This window comes from Ambystoma mexicanum, chromosome 5q (genome assembly GCF_040938575.1).
Source record: "Ambystoma mexicanum isolate Mex_15411 chromosome 5q, UKY_AmexF1_1, whole genome shotgun sequence".
NCBI lineage: Eukaryota > Metazoa > Chordata > Amphibia > Caudata > Ambystomatidae > Ambystoma > Ambystoma mexicanum.
Genome location: NC_090933.1, coordinates 1351592076 through 1351610678, shown reverse-complemented (window position 1 = coordinate 1351610678; position 18603 = coordinate 1351592076). Strand labels below are relative to the sequence as shown.

The 18603-nt window shown below is 47.4% G+C and overlaps 1 protein-coding gene across 2 annotated transcripts in view; it reads left to right on the top strand.

Moving 5' to 3' along the window:
• The first annotated feature begins 1569 nt into the window (after positions 1 to 1569).
• LOC138498136 (lymphocyte antigen 6E-like) overlaps positions 1570 to 18603 on the top strand; it is a 189859-nt gene continuing 172825 nt past the window's right edge. For both annotated transcript variants that reach the window (XM_069622010.1, XM_069622008.1), the window contains exon 1: positions 1570 to 1720. In XM_069622010.1, coding sequence (XP_069478111.1) covers positions 1669 to 1720 — 52 coding nt within the window. In that variant the 5' untranslated portion in view covers positions 1570 to 1668. The remainder of the gene's footprint in view (positions 1721 to 18603) is intronic.

The following is an 18603-nucleotide window of genomic DNA, read 5'->3' as shown; positions in this document are numbered from 1 at the left end:
TACCAATTTCTGCAGCTCTACCGGTCCACTCCCCACACATCCACGGGAGTGTCCCCGGCGGAAGCGTCGTTCAAGCGGTGCCGTAGGGGACTGCTACGGATGTCGGGGAGAAAGAACCAGGGGTCATTGATGACGAGCAAGTGGCGCGAGATCGACGGCTAAAGTCCGAGCAGGAGAAGGCCAGGAGAGGACTCCAGCCCCAACACCTGATGCCCGGGGACGAGGTGCTGATCCAAAACAGGCACCCCATGGGAAGCTGTGCCTGCCCTATGAGCCAGAGCCGCTGGACGTTGTAGCTGTAAAAGGCTCGATGGTGACAGACTCTGATGGCAGATCATCAGTCACACGGAACGTGAGCTTTTTCAAGAGACTGGGGGAAACAAGAACTGACATTCCCCAGGACGATGTGGAAGTACCCGACGAGGGCGGGGGGTGCTGGACCCTTCCCTCCATCTCCAGCTGAGGGGACGACTGCTGATGGATCTCCCATGCCGGAGGCGAGCAGGAGGTACCCCCCGAGGACAGGGCGAGGGAAACCTGTTTGCCTCAGCGACTACATGTTAGGACAGGTATCCTGAACAACTCAGTGGAGCGTGGTTGTCAGATGGGGACCCAGAGCGGCTGTTATTAAAGGGATAACACTGTGTGTTGTGTTATGGTTACATTAGTTGACATGTTCGTTTGTTGTGTGATTTTATAAAGTCAATTTGTTGTCCTCATGAAAAAGGAGGAGTGTGGTGCTGCCCCTTTAAGCGATGTAGCACGCGGCGGAGTGACGTTGCACTCTGCCGCGTGCACTATAAATGAAAGGGGCGTGCCCGGCCGCATCAGTGCGACTGGGGAGCGGGAACCTGTAAGACGTCTGATTCCTGAGTCTGTAGCGGGGGGTGGGGGGCTCACGGTCATCGCAAGGGGGCGCAGTCCAACCCCCAACAGTTTTCATTACAGATGTAGGGGTCATCACCCTGCCACCCCAGGTGAGAGGGTGATGATCCCTGCATGGCTAGTGAAAAGGGTGCCTGGCAGGGGGCCGTCGCCACAGTGAAATGATGAGCCAATAATGACCTTACTTTACCTGACTGCTGCCTTTTAGGCCTCGGCCTTTTGCGAAATCGAGCCGTGGCTCCTCCAGGTGTGCAGCCTAAATGGCGCCTCTTAATTGCGGCACCGACCACCTGCAAGGCCCCGCCCGGCTTAACTTTGAAGGCTTCTTAAAGTGCTGCCTCTGGCCTGTAATGCATACTTGCGAGGTGTTTTATAGGGAGGCCTCCTGCCCTTTCTTTACAGGCTGACCCTGTTACTGCAAAGGGTGTCGCCACGTCACTGGAGAATGCCTTCCGGCTTATGCTATGTCTCAGCTCTAGAATGTTTAAATCCCCTCCACTCCCGAGGGTGTCATCAGAGTGATATGCCCGTAGGGCGCGTCCCATATAGCAGTAGACTACTTACAGCCATCGCGTGCAGATCACACACACACACACACACACAGATGTCGCCCGGATCATCACCCAGAGGCATACAATACACACACCCTCGAGTGACGTCATCCGGCATCACGTATATAAACTACACAACGATTGCTACTCACAGAGACCAAAAGACCTATCGCACACACAGCACAGAGACATCTCGCATAGACATCACACCCACACATACCTGTCTGCAGAGATGAAGGCCCTGCTCAGCGCCCTCTGGGCGGCTGCCCTGCTTCTTGGCACTGGTAAGAATACACGATCAGCATCTGTGTGGGTGGGGGGTCCGTGGGGGTGTTCTGCTGACCCAGGGCACCCATCTCTCTGAGGTTGAATATTACTCTGTCCCAGGGAGGGCGACCGCAGCAGAGACTGGGGGCGGGAGCTTGGGCGGGGGGTAGGAAGGGGGGCACCTAGGTGGCGGTAAAAGACCCAACCGGAGGCTTTGCAGTATTTCTTTTATGCATTTCCTTGCTTTGCTGCAACGTTGGCATTTAGGACTTTTCACCTTTTTAAAGCTATCCTGGGGTTGAATGACAGCATTTTAAGCAGAGAACGAAAGGACGCTGCGCAGGCCGCCGCTTCCACACCGTTGTGCATTTAAGCAGGCCAGTGAGCGCTGTGAAGTCGCAGCATCTGTGAGCTATGGGACGTGAGGCTGCTTCCATAGCACGCGCAGTGAGCAGGGTCACGTGAGGTAGAAGGCACGGTCAGAAATGCAGTCACTAAAGAGTGCAGTGGCAACTCCCCCCCCCTCTCACCTCTTCAGGAATAATCGTAGGGCGCCTGTCTCATCATAAGATACTCCAGGCCCTTCTGAATGGTACTGTTACTCAACCTTCCTCGTGGAAAGGACACAGTAACGGGTACGTCTAATACTAGGAAAGGAAATGAGACAGTTCCTTAAGTGACGGAGACTCCCGCCCCCTGCACACCATTGTTACTGTTGGTATAAACAGGCACAATTCAATATGGATATGTGGCATACATTATAAACAGTTTATATTGCTATAATTCTTAAAGAGTTAACATTCATGACAACAACAAAATCAGTAGCTTAATGTGTTTCGGGTCATTCCCTGTGTCACTGCAACACACAGTAAAAAGATGATGCTTATGGAGTAGGTGAGGCTCCACAGTCTATGAACACAAGACAATCTTAAACACACACAGCAAAACACATGTAAGAGTGGGAAAAAAGGCTCACACTCTTACCAGGTGCAAAAAAATAAATCCTAGAAATCCAGCAAAGCTGCTGAGGGACCCAGTAGGTGAGTGAGATTAGCCACTATGAGAATTCTCCCTAACATGTAGCACACGGATGGTCACAACACACTGATTGGGAGACAGGTGTAGGCGGGCACAACAGTAAACTTTTATGTCACTAACCTTAATACTTGACCTGCTTCTCACCTGATCTCAACATCACCTTGGTGGACCACTCTGGGAAGCTGTCGTGGGACGGAAAGGCAAAGGTTAGGATGTAGTCCCTAAACCTCTATTGAACAAAACACTGGGTTCTAAAAAACTAGCACACATTAGGAAAGGGGGAAACAAAATGCTGGTGTACGGTCTGTTTAGTTGATCTTTTGATCGGTTATCTCCTTTCCCAGTAGACCAGCAGGTTTTAAGTTTTAAATAAAAAGGAGTAATCGCATGACACTATTACAACCGTATCCTTCCTAAGCAGTTGAAGACCTTCGCTCAGGCCTATAACTATGGGCCCCGGGGCATTACCTGACTTGTTAATGCCCCAGTGGCTCGGGGCTTATTGCTTAATTACTAACACGTGGGAGCCTGTTTATTTAAAACAAAATCTGCCTACACTATAGGATAACCAACGCAGCTGACAGTCATTATATTCGGTTTTAAGATCTGTGTGAGACCAAGTATTTAACACAATGGTCGCCTAGTTTATGGAAAAATTCTAAAATGTTCCCTGTGAGGGAGATATCCACAATCGGATCGTTATCAAAGGTGACACAATTCTCAATATCCTAAAGCACACATTCTACCAGCATTCAATTTCTAAGACTCTGGATCATACTGTGGGAAGGAAAGTTCAGGTGGAATGTCTGAACGTCTTATCTCCTATACATAAGTGTTCAACTATAGTAAGACATTTCTCTCCTGTCCCTTTGTTGTGAGCTTGGGTGCTGTGGAAGGCTTGTGGAAAGTTGAGAGATTATTTGTGTGTGAGTATTCCTTGAGAGGCATTTGGAAGTGAGCTGCTGGACTGAGACGATGCCGGTGGATGTCTCCATGACTTTCCATACTTAAAGATCCTAATGTACTTACCTGACACCTGATATACTGTATACTTGTATCTTAGTTAAGAAGGTACCTACCTCTACGGCCTCCCTGTGTCATCACTGAAGAGCCAATCGAGTCTTTAAATGATTTGATGATTTTGTGCAGGGTTTGTGTAGATGTTTGACAGAAGATAGAATATGCGTCTGCCTACCCAAGCCTTAGGTTTTAGCTGTCAGTTGCAAGACCCTGTCTACCTATCAGCAAAATGAGTTCTGCTGGCCCAGAGAGCTAGCCCATTGACATACCCAGAGAGCTAGCCCATTGATATGCCCAAAGTGCTAGCCCATTGATATGCCCAGAGTGCTAGCCCATTGATATGCCCAGAGTGCTAGCCCATTGATATGCCCAGAGTGCTAGCCCATTGACATACCCAGAGAGCTAGCCCATTGATATACCCAGAGTACTAGCCCATTGACATACCCAGAGAGCTAGCACATTGTTATGCCCAGAGAGCTAGCCCATTGATATCCCCAGAGAGCAAGTCCATTGGTATACACAGAGAGCAAGTCCATTGGTATACAGAGAGCTAGCCCATTGATATACCCAGAGTGCTAGCCCATTGATATACCCAGAGTACTAGCCCATTGATATACCCAGATTACTAGCCCATTGACATACCCAGAGAGCTAGCCCATTGTTATGCCCAGAGAGCTAGCCCATTGTTATGCCCAGAGAGCTAACCCATCGATATACCCATAGAGCCAGGCCATTGATATACCCATAGAGCTAGCCCATTGACATACCCAGAGAGCTAGCCCATTGACATACCCAGAGAGCTAGCCCATCGATATGCCCAAAGAGCGAGTCCATTGGTATACACAGAGAGCTAGCCCATCGATATAACCAGAAAGCCAGCCCATTCACATCCCCAGAGAGCTAGCCCATTGATATCCCCAGAGAGCTAGCCCATTGATATCCCCAGAGAGCAAGTCCATTGGTATACACAGAGAGCAAGTCCATTGGTATACACAGAGAGCTAGCCCATCGATATACACAGAGAGCCAGGCCATTGATATACCCAGAGAGCTAGCCCATTGACATACCCAGAGAGCTAGCCCATTGACATACCCAGAGAGCTAGCCCATTGACATACCCAGAGAGCGAGTCCATTGGTATACACAGAGAGCGAGTCCATTGGTATACACAGAGAGCGAGTCCATTGGTATACACAGAGAGCGAGTCCATCGGTATACCCAGAGAGCTAGCCCATCGATATACCCAGAGAGCTAGCCCATTGACATGCCCAGAGAGCTAGCCCATTGACATACCCAGAGAACTAGCCCATTGACATACCCAGAGAGCTAGCCCATGGATATGCCCAGAGAGCTAGCCCATGGATATGCCCAGAGAGCTAGCCCATGGATATGCCCAGAGAGCTAGCCCATAGACATTCCCAGAGAGCTAGCCCATAGACATTCCCAGAGAGCTAGCCCATAGACATTCCCAGAGAGCTAGCCCATTGACATTCCCAGAGAGCTAGCCCATTGACATTCCCAGAGAGCTAGCCCATTGACATACCCAGCAAGTGCTCCCTGCTGCATCTAGACATTTGAGCCTGTGAAGGGGATGTGTTGTAGAGATACATTTTCTGATGTGGGACCAAAGATAACACAATGTAGAAAGTTATTTAGAAGCGGCTGCATCGTCTAACACCACCAGGCACAGCGCATCATTCACACTGTTTAGAACAATGGAGAGAGGAGGCTTTATTCATACCTCAGATAAGTTTAACAACAATGCTTGTGTTTAAGAGGAGTTCAGTGCAAGGAACAAATATAAATAAAGGGATTAAGGCACGCTTGGGTAAGACATTATATTACCATAGGGCTTTTCACGGCTGAAATGAAGCCATTAACTCTCGGCAGACAGTTTAGAAATAACACTAACAGGCTTAAGTTGGATCTTAATTCTTTATAAAGATAGCTCAAGAGATCCACAGAAGATGCATTTTGGGTGGGGATGGGCACGTAGTGGGCAGAATGGCCATAGGTATTAGTATGTCCATGGGCAGTCAAGGGGTGGGTAAATAACCAAGCAACAGCACCATGATTTGTGTCCCCCCTCACGGGATAGCTCCCTTCTGGCTGTACTGCAATGCAATAGATTTGGCTCATAGGTGGTGCTTAAGCAACACCTAATAGTCTAAACTAAAAAGGCAAGTGTTCTCCAGCAGTGAGCGGCTAGGAAGGTCTGTCCGTTTCAGTGTTATGTTCTCGTTAAAGCACCAGGAGAAGGCGAGACATGTTTAACCGAAGTCAGATATCCAGAGGGCAAAAGATTCTTAGCTTCAGTGCATTTTAAAGACTCAGCTTCATTGCGCTTTAAAGACTCTGGGCCTCATTATGACTTTGGAGGTAGCCATGGCGCTATTGGCGCCATGGCTGCGTCCAAAATCGGGTCCGGGCCCGGGCTCCCTGAATGGGGAAATACCAGGCCATTCTGAGTTCGGAGGGCCCGGTAATTCCTCCTACAGGGAACCCGGGCCCGGACTTTCCCAATTCCCATTTGAGCCCCCATAGGGCTCAATGGGAATGGGTGCTGGAACTAACAACGGACTGATTACGACTGGCCCGTTGTTAGCTCCCTGGTCCCCTTGCGGGACACGGTAAGGACGTCTAGTGAAACCAGACATCCAGATCAGGTACCGCGAGGGGGACTCGTAATATTGCGGAATGGGTTTAACGGCACCGCCACCATTATCGCCGCCCGTTAACCCATTACGCAATAGTTATAATGAGGCCCAGAGCTATCTCCTATGTGATGTAATGTGTTACCCTAGGTGCTTGAATGCACACCGCCTAGGTGGAGAGATTGGGAAATAAAGATTATGTACAATCGGGGGAGAAGACAGTTGACTGTACCTTCTTCTTATTTGCACTTTTTACAAACACTTGTGTAGAACGCATCTCAAACCGCTTTTCATAATTAATAATGAATACTATCCAAAGTTACCCGGATTTTTTTAATTTAAAGTCCACTAATTTGCAAGTGCTGATCTCATTAGAAGAGAAGTGCTGCCAGAAGACAATTCGCCACCCCCACGTTTTAAAAAAAATGTTTTATTTAAGTGCATATGGTTACATTATCCTTTCACACAACAAGAATACAACTTTAAAAAAAAACATATTTCAAATTTAAAACCTGCCACATTACAACGATTCATTAAATACCTTATAGAAAAAAGAAATATAAAAGAGAATTTTAAAATAAATAAATAAATAAAATAAACTGTGTTGCAAACATAACGCTTGGAACAGGAGACAGAAAGAACACAGACATGCGCAATCGCATAATCTAATCTTCAGCTTCTCCCAGAAGTAAGTGCCAGGGTCTCCGGCCCATATAATAAGCTCGAGAAGTGATCCGATCTTATTTTTCGATATGCTTGAAGTCGAGAGCATTGGGTCAGGCGTTGCCAAGCGGTCTCGATGGATTCCCCGCACAACCTATTAGTTCTGTTTTCTCGAGGCATTCCAACCCATGCCCCAGTATAAGCCAAAACCAGTAGAATGTTACATCTTAAATAAAGAACACAATGTATCAATCCTGGATCACAGAACTTAGTTAGATAACTGCAGGCAGTATCCACAGATTGCACATAATTTGGACAAAGAGCCAGTTGATCTGTAGTCAAAGCCTGATCATAACATGTCTTATCCTCAATTTTAGGGAGATGAAATTCAGTCATTAATTGGGGACTTCAGTCAGTCCAATAGCCCAAAAATGGGATAATGCGTTTTTTCTCTTCCATTAAGCGAAACCAAACTCTCCTGGTAACTCTACGTAAGCGTTCTACAGTAAGATTCAGGAGGTTTTTCTTGTGGGAAACATCCAGAGTATTCTTAGCCCACAGCCTACAGACAGCAAGTTTCCACAATGTGGACAATGACTGCAGTCCGAGTTCAAGCCTAGCAGCCTGTACTGGGACAGAGCTGGGTAAACCCAGCAGGGTACAAGGTATTTTCCCCACTAGTCGTTCCAACCAGTCCACCACTCTCTCCGGGAGAACCTCCAACCATATATTATCCTGGGAATAATTGACTGCCTGTAGAGTTTCAGCTTAGCCTCAATGGAGCCCCCACCCAACCTGTTGACAGCACTATGAAGTACAAGCAATTTGGGCCAAACCGTTCTACAGACCATCTCTCCCACATGGGACTGATCCTTCGAAGCCCTAACCACCATGCCCAAGTACTTATATTTATCAACTTGTCCCAGGAACTGGCCATCAATTTTCCAGACAAAATTTGGGGAGCCACAAACACACTTCCTGATGATAATTTTTGTCTCCCTGTCATAATGCCTACCCGCAGGGACCCAGACCAAGTCCAGCAACCCCGGAAGCGGGCATCAAGGTATTCCAAGCAAGCCCAACAACCCCTGCTAGGGGCTGTTTGGGTGCGGTCCTGGCGCCTATGGCGCCAGGCTCATATGGAGAGTCAGTCCTGGCGTCATAGGTGCCAGGCTCATAGATTAAAACTTACCTGATGCAGACCATGCTGCAAGAGCTTCAAGCCAAAAGAGGCTTGGAAGGGACTACTTTACCTAGGGGCTATTTTTTTACTCAGGTGGTGCTGGGGAGGAATACTTACCTGGGACTACTTTGGCGGTTATTTAAACCACGCCCGAAGAGCAGCACACACTTCGCGTTATTCTGCATCCAGCAGCGTAACGCTCACCGTGCCTGCAAGTCTGCATCCAGTCTTCTGCCTCGCCCGCATTGAGTCTGGAGCTCCTAGAAAAAGGGAGAAAGAAGGAGAAAAGGTTAGAACAAGAGCAATACCTTTGATCCTTACCTGAATTCCCGATCCGCCGCGCCTTCGAGCTGGAAGAAAGAAGTTCTTTTAGGCTCGCATCGCCTCGCCTGCTGCAGCGCCGCGCTGAACGCACCGGCCTTCGCAGCATCTTCACATTCCACCGCATCCTTCTGCATGTTCCCACCGCACTTCGGCACCTACGGCGAACACAAGGACAGCAAGGTGAGCCAAGGGAATAAACAGAGGCAATATTAGTTACCCCCCATAGACTTACCTGATTTTACCACCGGGGGTACTATACCTCTTCACGGGTCGGCGCAGCTTCCACAGCATCCTCGCCGAAACCCGGCCCCTAAGGGGAAAAGAAAGGACAGCGAGGTGAAACAAAGGGACAAACAAGGGGAAACCTCCTCACCACAATAGACTTACCTGATTTTACCGCCGGAGGCATTATTCCCCGAGACTTCATACTTTCTCTCAGTGCCTGAATAAGGGAGAAAGCAACAGGTTACATACTGACATTATTTTATCGAACTGTGTTGGATTATACAAATGCTTACCTGAATATTACAGGTTGCCACGAGGAACTCTTCGCTAGGGTCAAGCTGCAACCCAGAAGGAATCGGACAAGAGTGAAAGTCAGACATTTGAACTCTTATGAACTACGTACTTACGGCATCTTGCCGGGAATCTCAGAGTCAATATTGTTCTGGAACTCACCAATTCCTTCGAGCCAGTTACTCACCAATTCCTTATCTACGCGCCCCTGCACTCAATGCAGGATGGAGAACTCACCTTTCCAAACCATCAGGTGAGACTATAAGAGGGGACATCAAAGGTGATCAGTGGGGATAACAGCGGAAGTGGGTGGGGGTTAACCCTCAACTCCACGGGTGGTTTATTCCCTTTCTCCATTTGCAGAAGAATATTCCTACGGGCCAAGCAAACGAAGCTAGGTGGGCCAGTCCAGTCCGTCATCTCGGCACTAGGCGTCACATTGGTGGAGACCGCAGCTGTCCAGTTCAGATCGACGCCTCTGTGGGAGCCAGGTTAGCGTAACAGAACGCGAAGCCTACCCAGAAATTCCCACCCGGGCGTTATGGATACCTCAGAAACTGACCAATTTGCCCAATTACTAGGGGAACTGAGGGCTGAAGTGCATTCCGTCCGTCAAGAAACCAATGCTCTTAGGAGGGAACTGATTTTGTCAAAGGAGCGAACTGATGACCTTGCTAGGCAACTACTGCAAAGCCAGGCTGGACAAGCACCCCTACCAGGACACGGGGGAAATCCAGCTCCTGTGTCATCGAGTAACCCTGTGCAAATAAACCTACCAGGAACTATTCCATTAGCTCCGCCTGAACGCTTTGCCGGGGATCCCAAAAGGTTTGCCGTGTTTATGAACCAATGCCGCTTGCACTTTTTATGCAGACCTGGAGCCTTCCCGAACGATGAAGCCAAGGTAGCCTTTGTATTGTCATATCTCAGCGGCAGTGCAGCTGATTGGTCAATTCCACTAGTTACTCAGGATGACCCAATTCTTCGGGATTTTCAGGGCTTTCAAATGAGCATGGAAAGACTATTTGCCCGGCACTCCCAAGGACAGGCCCTGGATAACGATCTTTTGTCCCTGCGACAGGGTAACCAGGACCTTCTATCCTACATCGCAATCTTTAATAGGTTGATAGTGGAAAGTGGATGGCCTAAGGTAAAACGAGTCACGTTATTTCATCGAGGGCTTCGAGGAGAACTTAAGGATGTCTTGGCTCAAGTCATGAACCCACCTCAAGACTGCGCTGAATATATAGACTTAGTGGTCCAGTTAGATCACAGACTTCAGAACAAAGGCTGATCGAGCCAAGTTTGAGAATCGGGTGTTGGTCAAAACCCACGCTAACCCCAAAGGAGCAGATGCTTCAGAACCCATGCAAATCGGAGGGGTTAAAGGACCCTTAACCCAAAAGGAAAGAGAAAGGAGCAAGGCATATGCAATTGCCTCTTTATTGTGGAACTTCTGGGCATTTTCTACGGGATTGCCCTGTAAAACCACCCAAGAAGGTGGTAGGAGCTGCTGATAAAAGCCATATGGATTCAGACTCGGGAAACGACCACGCCCGACAAGCGTAGAGGTCCGCTTGCCAAGCTTGAAGAAGGATACTCAGACCTCGCATTTCATCATACCAATGGTCCTCATAGATCCAAGGCAGCCATCGCGTATGCACGCAATAAGGGCATACATTGATAGCGGGGCCATAGGAAACTATGTGGACTATGAATTGGCTTCCAGGATGAATCTACCTCTCTGCCGTAAAACCACCTCAGATGTCATCACCACAGTCGATGGAACTGAAATTGCCTCTGGGCCTGTAACTCATTCCACCGCAGAGATGACACTATTGGGTCAGGATGGGCATCGAGAGACTATTGTGTTTGATCTAATCAAATCCCCACAGTTCCAAATAATACTGGAGATACCTTGGTTGGAAACACATAATCCTTGTATTGATTGGCGAGAGAAGAGAATAACCTTCCCGGATTGTGCACAAACCTGTTACCCAAAGAAAAATCTGAACGCAGGCCTGGCCACAGTAACCACAGCAGTCGTGCAACTACCTCCAGAATTCCAGGATGTCTTCCAAATAGAACCGGCAAACACCTTACCACCTCACAGATCGTACGAATGTCAAATCGATCTCATACCCTGGTGCACGACCCCCTTGTAGCCGGATCTACGCACTTACGGAACCTGAGAACTTTCACCTACGACAATACTTAGACCAGTACATTGCTAATGGCTTCATTCGCCCATCCAAGTCCCCTGCCTCTTCAGCTTTGTTCTTGGTGCCCAAAAAGGAAGGCAACCTCAGAACGTGCATAGACTACCGCGCATTGAACCAGATAACTGTTAAGAACCGATACCCATTGCCTCTGATCCCTGAACTACTAGACCAAGTGAAGGACACTTGCATATACACTAAGTTAGATCTCCGGGGGGCATACCATCTGGTACGTGTAAAAGAGGTCGACAAATGGAAGACTGCTTTTCGCACTAAGTATGGGTTATTCGAATACCAGGTGATGCCCTTCGGGTTGTGCAATGCACCAGCAGCCTTCCAATACTTTATGAACGATGTCCTTCATGAACTCATTGACGTTTGTGTTGTCGTATATATCGATGATATTCTAGTATACTCCTCTTCAGAATCTGACCATGTGAAGCACGTCCGAGCAGTCCTTGAAAAATTGCGCCAGCACAAACTATGTGCAAAACTGGAATGCGTTTTTCATGCCACAGAAGTTAAATTCCTTGGGTTTATCCTGACCCCAAAGGGAGTCCGAATGGACTCACGAAAGGTGGATGCAATCCTTAAGTGGCCATCACCAAGTTCAGTTAAAGGAGTACAAAGCATGCTGGGCTTTGCCGATTTCTACTGCAGATTCATCCCGGATTTTTCACATGTTGTACATCCCATCACAGCACTCTTGCGAAAAAATAAATGCTTTATGTGGACTGAAGAAGCTGAAAATGCCTTCCAAGAGCTGAAAGCGAAATTCACGTCTGCACCTGTATTAAAGCACCCGCGCCCTGAACTTCCATACATAGTGGAAACTGATGCATCCAGTCTAGCCATGGGAGCTGTCCTGTCCCAAAAGGACCCTGAACCTGGCCAGCTTCACCCAGTAGCATTTTGGTCCAGAAAGTTCTCGGCACCTGAGTTAGACTATGCGGTTACCGACAAGGAGTTATTAGCCATTAAATCCGCCTTCAAGGCTTGGCGGCACTATCTTCTCGGTGCGAGGCATACCATTACTGTGATCACCGGAACTTACAGTATTTAAAGACAGCCAAGGCCTAATCGTCACGCCAACTCCGATGGGCATTGTTCTTTGCCGAGTTCGATTTCGTGATAACCTATCGACCAGGTTGTAAGAATGGTAAAGCAGACGCCTTATCCCGAATAGGGATGGGAGAGGCAGAAGCAAACCCAGAACCAGTACCTATAATTTCCGAACAAAGGATTCTTGGCATGACTACTCTACAGATACTAGAGGACATTCAGGTAAAGATCCAGCAACTCTTTGATCCTACAGCCCTGCAGGACTGGGTAAAGAAAGGCCCGGACTACTCTGTCACCAATGATCTGCCTTATTACCAAGGGCGGCTATTTCTGCCACACAAGGAACTACAAGAGCTAGTCATTTTCCGTTATCATGATACCCTAATGGAGGGGCACCCTGGTATTGCAAAAACTGAAGCCAAAATTAAGAGACAATTCTGGTGGCCCACCTGGCGAAAGGATATTAAATCATTTGTGATGTCTTGTGGCATTTGCGCCAAAAACAAAAGTCAGAAGAAAAAACCAGCTGGACTCTTACAACCTTTAGACATTCCGCCTACAGCATGGCACACCTTATCGTTAGACTTTATTACGGATCTACCCCCATGTAATGGATTTAACACCATTCTAGTTATTGTGGATCTTTTTTCCAAGATGGCCCACTTTATTCCTTTAAAGGGATTACCTTCAGCTTCAATCCTGGCCAAGGAGTTCCTCGAAAACATTGTTCGCAGACACGGATTTCCGTCCGTATTGGTGTCTGACCGGGGCAGTCAATTCATTTCACATTTTTGGAAGAAATGTTGTCAATTGGCGCAAATCGATGTGAGGTTATCGACCAGTCACCACCCCCAAACCGATGGTCAAATGGAGAGGACCAACCAGACTCTCGAACAATACCTGCATTGTATGTTACATCAGACTGAGAGTAATTGGAAAGACATTCTTTGGATCGCCAAATATGCATACAATAATTCAGTACATTCTGGAACTGGACAAAGCCCCTTTTATACCTTATATGGGCACCATCCTTGAACCTCAGACCTTGACTCACCCCAACACTTAGAAATGCCTGCAGTGGACCATCTGCACGCTACGATTACATAAGCCTTTAAGGAAGCAACTGCACATTTAAAACAGGCGAAAGAAAAATACAAGAAAGATGCTGATCGGCATAGAAGTGACACTCCACAATACCAGATAGTGGACCAAGTATGGTTAGCCACAAAACACATACCTCTAAAGGGAACACAAACCTTTAACCCCAGATATTGGGACTTTACTCTATTAAGGCCATTATCAACCCGGTGGCTGTCAAGCTGGACTTACCTGCTAATATGCAAATTCACCCCGTCTTTCATGTGTCACTTTTGAAGCCAGGGACAAGACTAACCAAGCCACCAGACCCCATCCTTGTAGACGGGGAACCCGAATTTGAGGTTAAAAACATCCTGGACTCCAAGCTGATAAAATCAAAATATTTTTATTTAATCGACTGGAAAGGTTACGGACCACAGGAAAGGTTATGGGAACCTAATGACCACGTTCATGCACCCCGATTGGTGAAAAAATTCCACAGAAATTTCCCAGACAAACCGAAACCACTGGGAAGAACGACTTTAGGAGGGGTCTTGGGGGGGGGGAGTGCTGTCATGATGCCTACCCCCGGGGACCCAGACAAAGACCAGCAACCCCGGAAGCAGGCATCAAGTTATTCCAAGCAAGCCCAACAACCCCTGCTAGGGGCTATTTGGGTGCAGTCCTGGCGTCTATGGCGCCAGTCTCATATGGAGAGTCAGTCCTGGCGCCGTAGGCGCCAGGCTCATAGATTAAAACTTACCTGATGCAGACCATGCTGCAAACTTACCTGATGCAGACCATGCTGCAAGAGCTCAAAGCCAGAAGAGGCTTGGAAGGGACTACTTTACCTAGGGACTATTTTTTTACTCGGGTGGGGCTGGGAAGGAATACTTAACTGGGACTACTTTGGAGGCTATTTAAACCACGCCCGAAGAGCAGCACACGCTTCGCGTTATTCTGCATCCAGCAGCGTAACGCTCACCGTGCCTGCAAGTCTGCATCCAGTCTTCTGCCTCGCCCGCCTCGAGTCTGGAGCTCCTAGAAAAAGGGAGAAAGAAGGAGAAAAGGTTAGAACAAGAGCAATACCTTTGATCCTTACCTGAATTCCTGATCCACCGTGCCTTCGAGCTGCAAGAAAGAAGTTATTTTAGGCGCGTTGCCTCGCCTGCTGCAGCGCCACGCTGAACGCACCGGCCTTCGCAGCATCTTCACATTCCACCGCATCCTTCTGCATGTTCCCGCCACACTCCGGCACCTACGGGGAACACAAGAACAGCAAGGTGAGCCAAGGGAATAAACAGAGGCAATATTAGTTACCCCCCATAGACTTACCTGATTTTACCACCGGGGGTACTATACCTCTTCACGGTCGGCGCAGCTTCCACAGCATCCTTGCCGAACCCCGGCCCCTAAGGGGAAACAAAAGGACAGCAAGGTGAAACAAAGGGACAAACAAGGGGAAACCTCCACACCACAATAGACTTACCTGATTTTACCGCCGGAGGCATTATTCCCCGAGACTTCATACTTTCTCTCAGCGCCTGAATAAGGGAGAAAGCAACAGGTTACATACTGACATTATTTTATCGAACTGTGTTGGATAATACAAATCCTTACCTGAATATTACCCGTTGCCACGAGGAACTCTTCGCTAGGGTCAAGCTGCAACCTGCAAGGAATCGGGGAAGAGTGACTTCACAAGAGTGAAAGTGAGACATTTGAACTCTTACGAACTACATACTTACGGAGTCTTGCCAGAAATCTCAGAGTCAATATTCTTCTGGAACTCACCAATTCCTTCGAGCCAGTGAAGCAACTGGTTATCTACGCGCCCCTGTGCTCAATGCAGGATGGAGAGCTCATCTTTCCAAACCATCAGGTGAGACTATAAGAGGGGACATCAAAGGTGATCAGTGGGGAGAACAGCGGGAGTGGGTGGGGGTTAACGCTCAACTCCATGGGTGGTTAATTCCCTTTCTCCATTTGCAGAAGAATATTCCTACGGGCCAAGCAAACAAAGCTAGTTGGGCCAGTCCAGTCCGTCGTCCCGGCACTACGCGTCACATTGGACCGCAGCTGTCCAGTTCAGATCGACGCCTCTGTGGGAGCCAGGTGAGCGTAACACTCGCCGACATTTACTGTGAGGCCATGTTTCCTGACATATACAGTTAGTACATCCAGGGAGCTCTGTAACCCGATTACTGTTCATTCAAGAATAGAAGTATCGTCAGGGTAAGCAAAACAATGGAATACCCACAGGACCAAATCTGGGAAGATGGTTGTTCACTGGTCTTAAACACTACTCAAAGTCAGATACATAAAGATTATACAGCGTAGGGGCATGCACACATCCCTGCTTCCACCCTCTGTTAGTAGATATAGATTTTCCCAGATTGCCTGCTTTTGTGTTGCGAATCTGAACCTTAGTATCAGTGTGTAACTACTTCAAAAAGTACAAAACACAGGGATCTATGCCCCAACTCTCCAGCTTGGACTAGAGATTTCCACGACAAACACTGTCAAAAGCTACTATAATCGACACAACATAAATACAGTGCTTGATCTGAGTTTTGTAGAGTCTCCAAAATTAATGTAGGCAAAATCCACAGAGAATGACTCGTTGAGCAGTTCTCTCTAAAACCCGACTGCGTGAGATTTAAGAGGGCACGATTTTAACCCAATATGACTCCAATAGCAGCTTTGCAAATATTTTGGATCCACTGTCCAGCATTGCCAGAAGTCTATAATTCTCAGGTTATGCCGAGAGCCCGTTTTATAAACCAGAAATTAAAATGGAAGATTGCGAAGTCTTGGGAAAAATCCCTGTCTCACAAATGTATAGGAATAGTTGTTGGAGGGCCACTGCCCAATATTCAGGCTTGTTCTTAAAGATAGTATTGCAAAGACCATCAGGGCAAGGTGACCAGGATGCTGATCATTTGCACAAATCACATTCAAATCTGCTTCCTCAACCAGCCTCCCCACCTCAGTGTTAGCCATTGACCTAATAGGTGAGATCAAAGAAGAGTCCTGTTCCACCCAATATTTTTGCCTAATATGTGTTTCCCAGTGGGACTCTTCTACAGGGCATACTTTGGGGACCCAATCTCAATCAGACTGGATCGTATAAGGTGCCAGAATTTTCTGGAATCTCTTTCTTGGATGAGTTTGTTTGAAGAGGCTGCACTGGTCATGCCATGTCAATAATTAATAACCCAGCGTTTGTATATGCCTCTCAAGCAAGAGATGTCTTGGTTTCGCACTTTAGAACTGGCATAATGCCTTTTAACTCCCCGAATAGCCACCCTTACCTCTCTCTTTTTGGTGGCAATAATTGCATTGTACAGGGTACCCAGCTTTTTGAAACCCCGCCTAACAATAATACACCTGTCAGATTGTGATGCATACCTGGCAACCAACGTGTCCAGGAGCAATATTGTACTGTAGGGATGCCCCTAGCTTCTGCCCTAGTCAACCTAACATTTAATTCTTGTATATGCCCCAATGTCTAACAAGGTCTGTTCCCCTGTACATTAACCGTTGGATTATATACAATCTGCTGGGAGAACACCGTTTTAGTGACCTGTAATGTCAGGTTCAAAATAGCATGGTCACTCATTAGTACTGGCATGATGTTCAGTAGGGGCAAATGTTTACAAAGTGAACCGTTTACAAACACAAAGTCAAGGCAACTATGTTGTCTACCATTGGCCCATGTATGGTATACCAGTTACCAGACATTTGGTCGAAAAAAATTGGTCGACCAGACAAATGGTCGAACCAATTTGGCGAAAACCAAATGGTCGAATTTTTATTTTTTTTTATTTACACCCTTTTTTTTGGGGGGGGTGTCCCTCCAACCCCCTTTTTTTCTAAAAAATCTTTTTTTTTAAAAAAACGAAAACCCGAAAAATAAATATATAATTAAAAAAAAATTCGACCATTTGGTTTTCGACGAAATTGCGTCGACCAAATGTCTTTCGACCAGTTTTCGGTCGACCAAATGTCTGGACACCTGGTATACCTTGTTCATATAGGGATATTGCACTTGTAAATCAAAGTCGCCCAGCAAATCCCTCCACTTTCGACCTTGGGGGAAATATTTATTTTTTCCTGAGAACATTCCCTGTGCACTTGGGAGACCCATAATCATACCAGTCCACATTAAAATTCCCAGCCACCATGATCCCACCCCTAGGAAGCAACAATTGCCAACAACGAAGAACATTAGTAAGAGCCTTCCTCAGCCTTGTAGTCTGGGTGCCCCCTGGAGGGTCTCAGGAGGATAGCTCAGGGGCAACAAGCTCAGGGGCAACATGCTCGCCTTGGATGCAAGATGCTAAAGAGCAACACAGGTTCGATCCCCGGATCCGGGCTTAGAAACCTTTGGGTATTAAGCGCGTTATAAATAAAATATCATATAAAGTGATCATCAGCAAATGACCACCTTCAACAGGCATCCGAGTAATTTCCACACAAAGTAGATTTTCTTTAAGGCCATACACAGTAATCTCTTTTGCAGAGTAGGCTGTATTAACACCCATACAAAGGCCTCCCACCGGGCGACCTGCTTTAGGGGGTGGTGACAAAAGAAAGAACAGCATGTATCCATTCAGATCAAATGTGGAGGTAATCCAGGCCTGGCATTAAAGGGCCGCTTCTAAGGCCCCCTGTCTTCACCCTGTCGTGGCCCAGGAATTGCCTCCACTTGCTGTCTCCTCAGGTAAGTGGCTCACACTTTCAAACCTATCTTCTACTTTAGGCACAACACTCTGATGCAGCCTGTCTTGGTTTACATACTACTCTCGTTCCAGAGATCTCAATTAATACACCCTTCCTTCTCCCTCGAGCATATATTGCATCATGCCTGCCTTTGTACGTGCCTCTATAGCTGCCTGCTTTACTGCCTGCCTCTCTGCGATCACCAGGAACATTATTGAAACTACCAAATCTTGGAACTTTGTCCATCTGTTTACTAGCATTGACTGTTATGCTAAACTGAACTCACTTCCATCTACTTGACAATGCATTGTTTACTTTGGCTGATCGGTTGTGCTCCGTGAGGAATGCCGATTTCGGCATTCAATTCTTAAAGCAATGACACTGCCTTTACTGACTGATCCGGGCCACCGGATGTTCCTT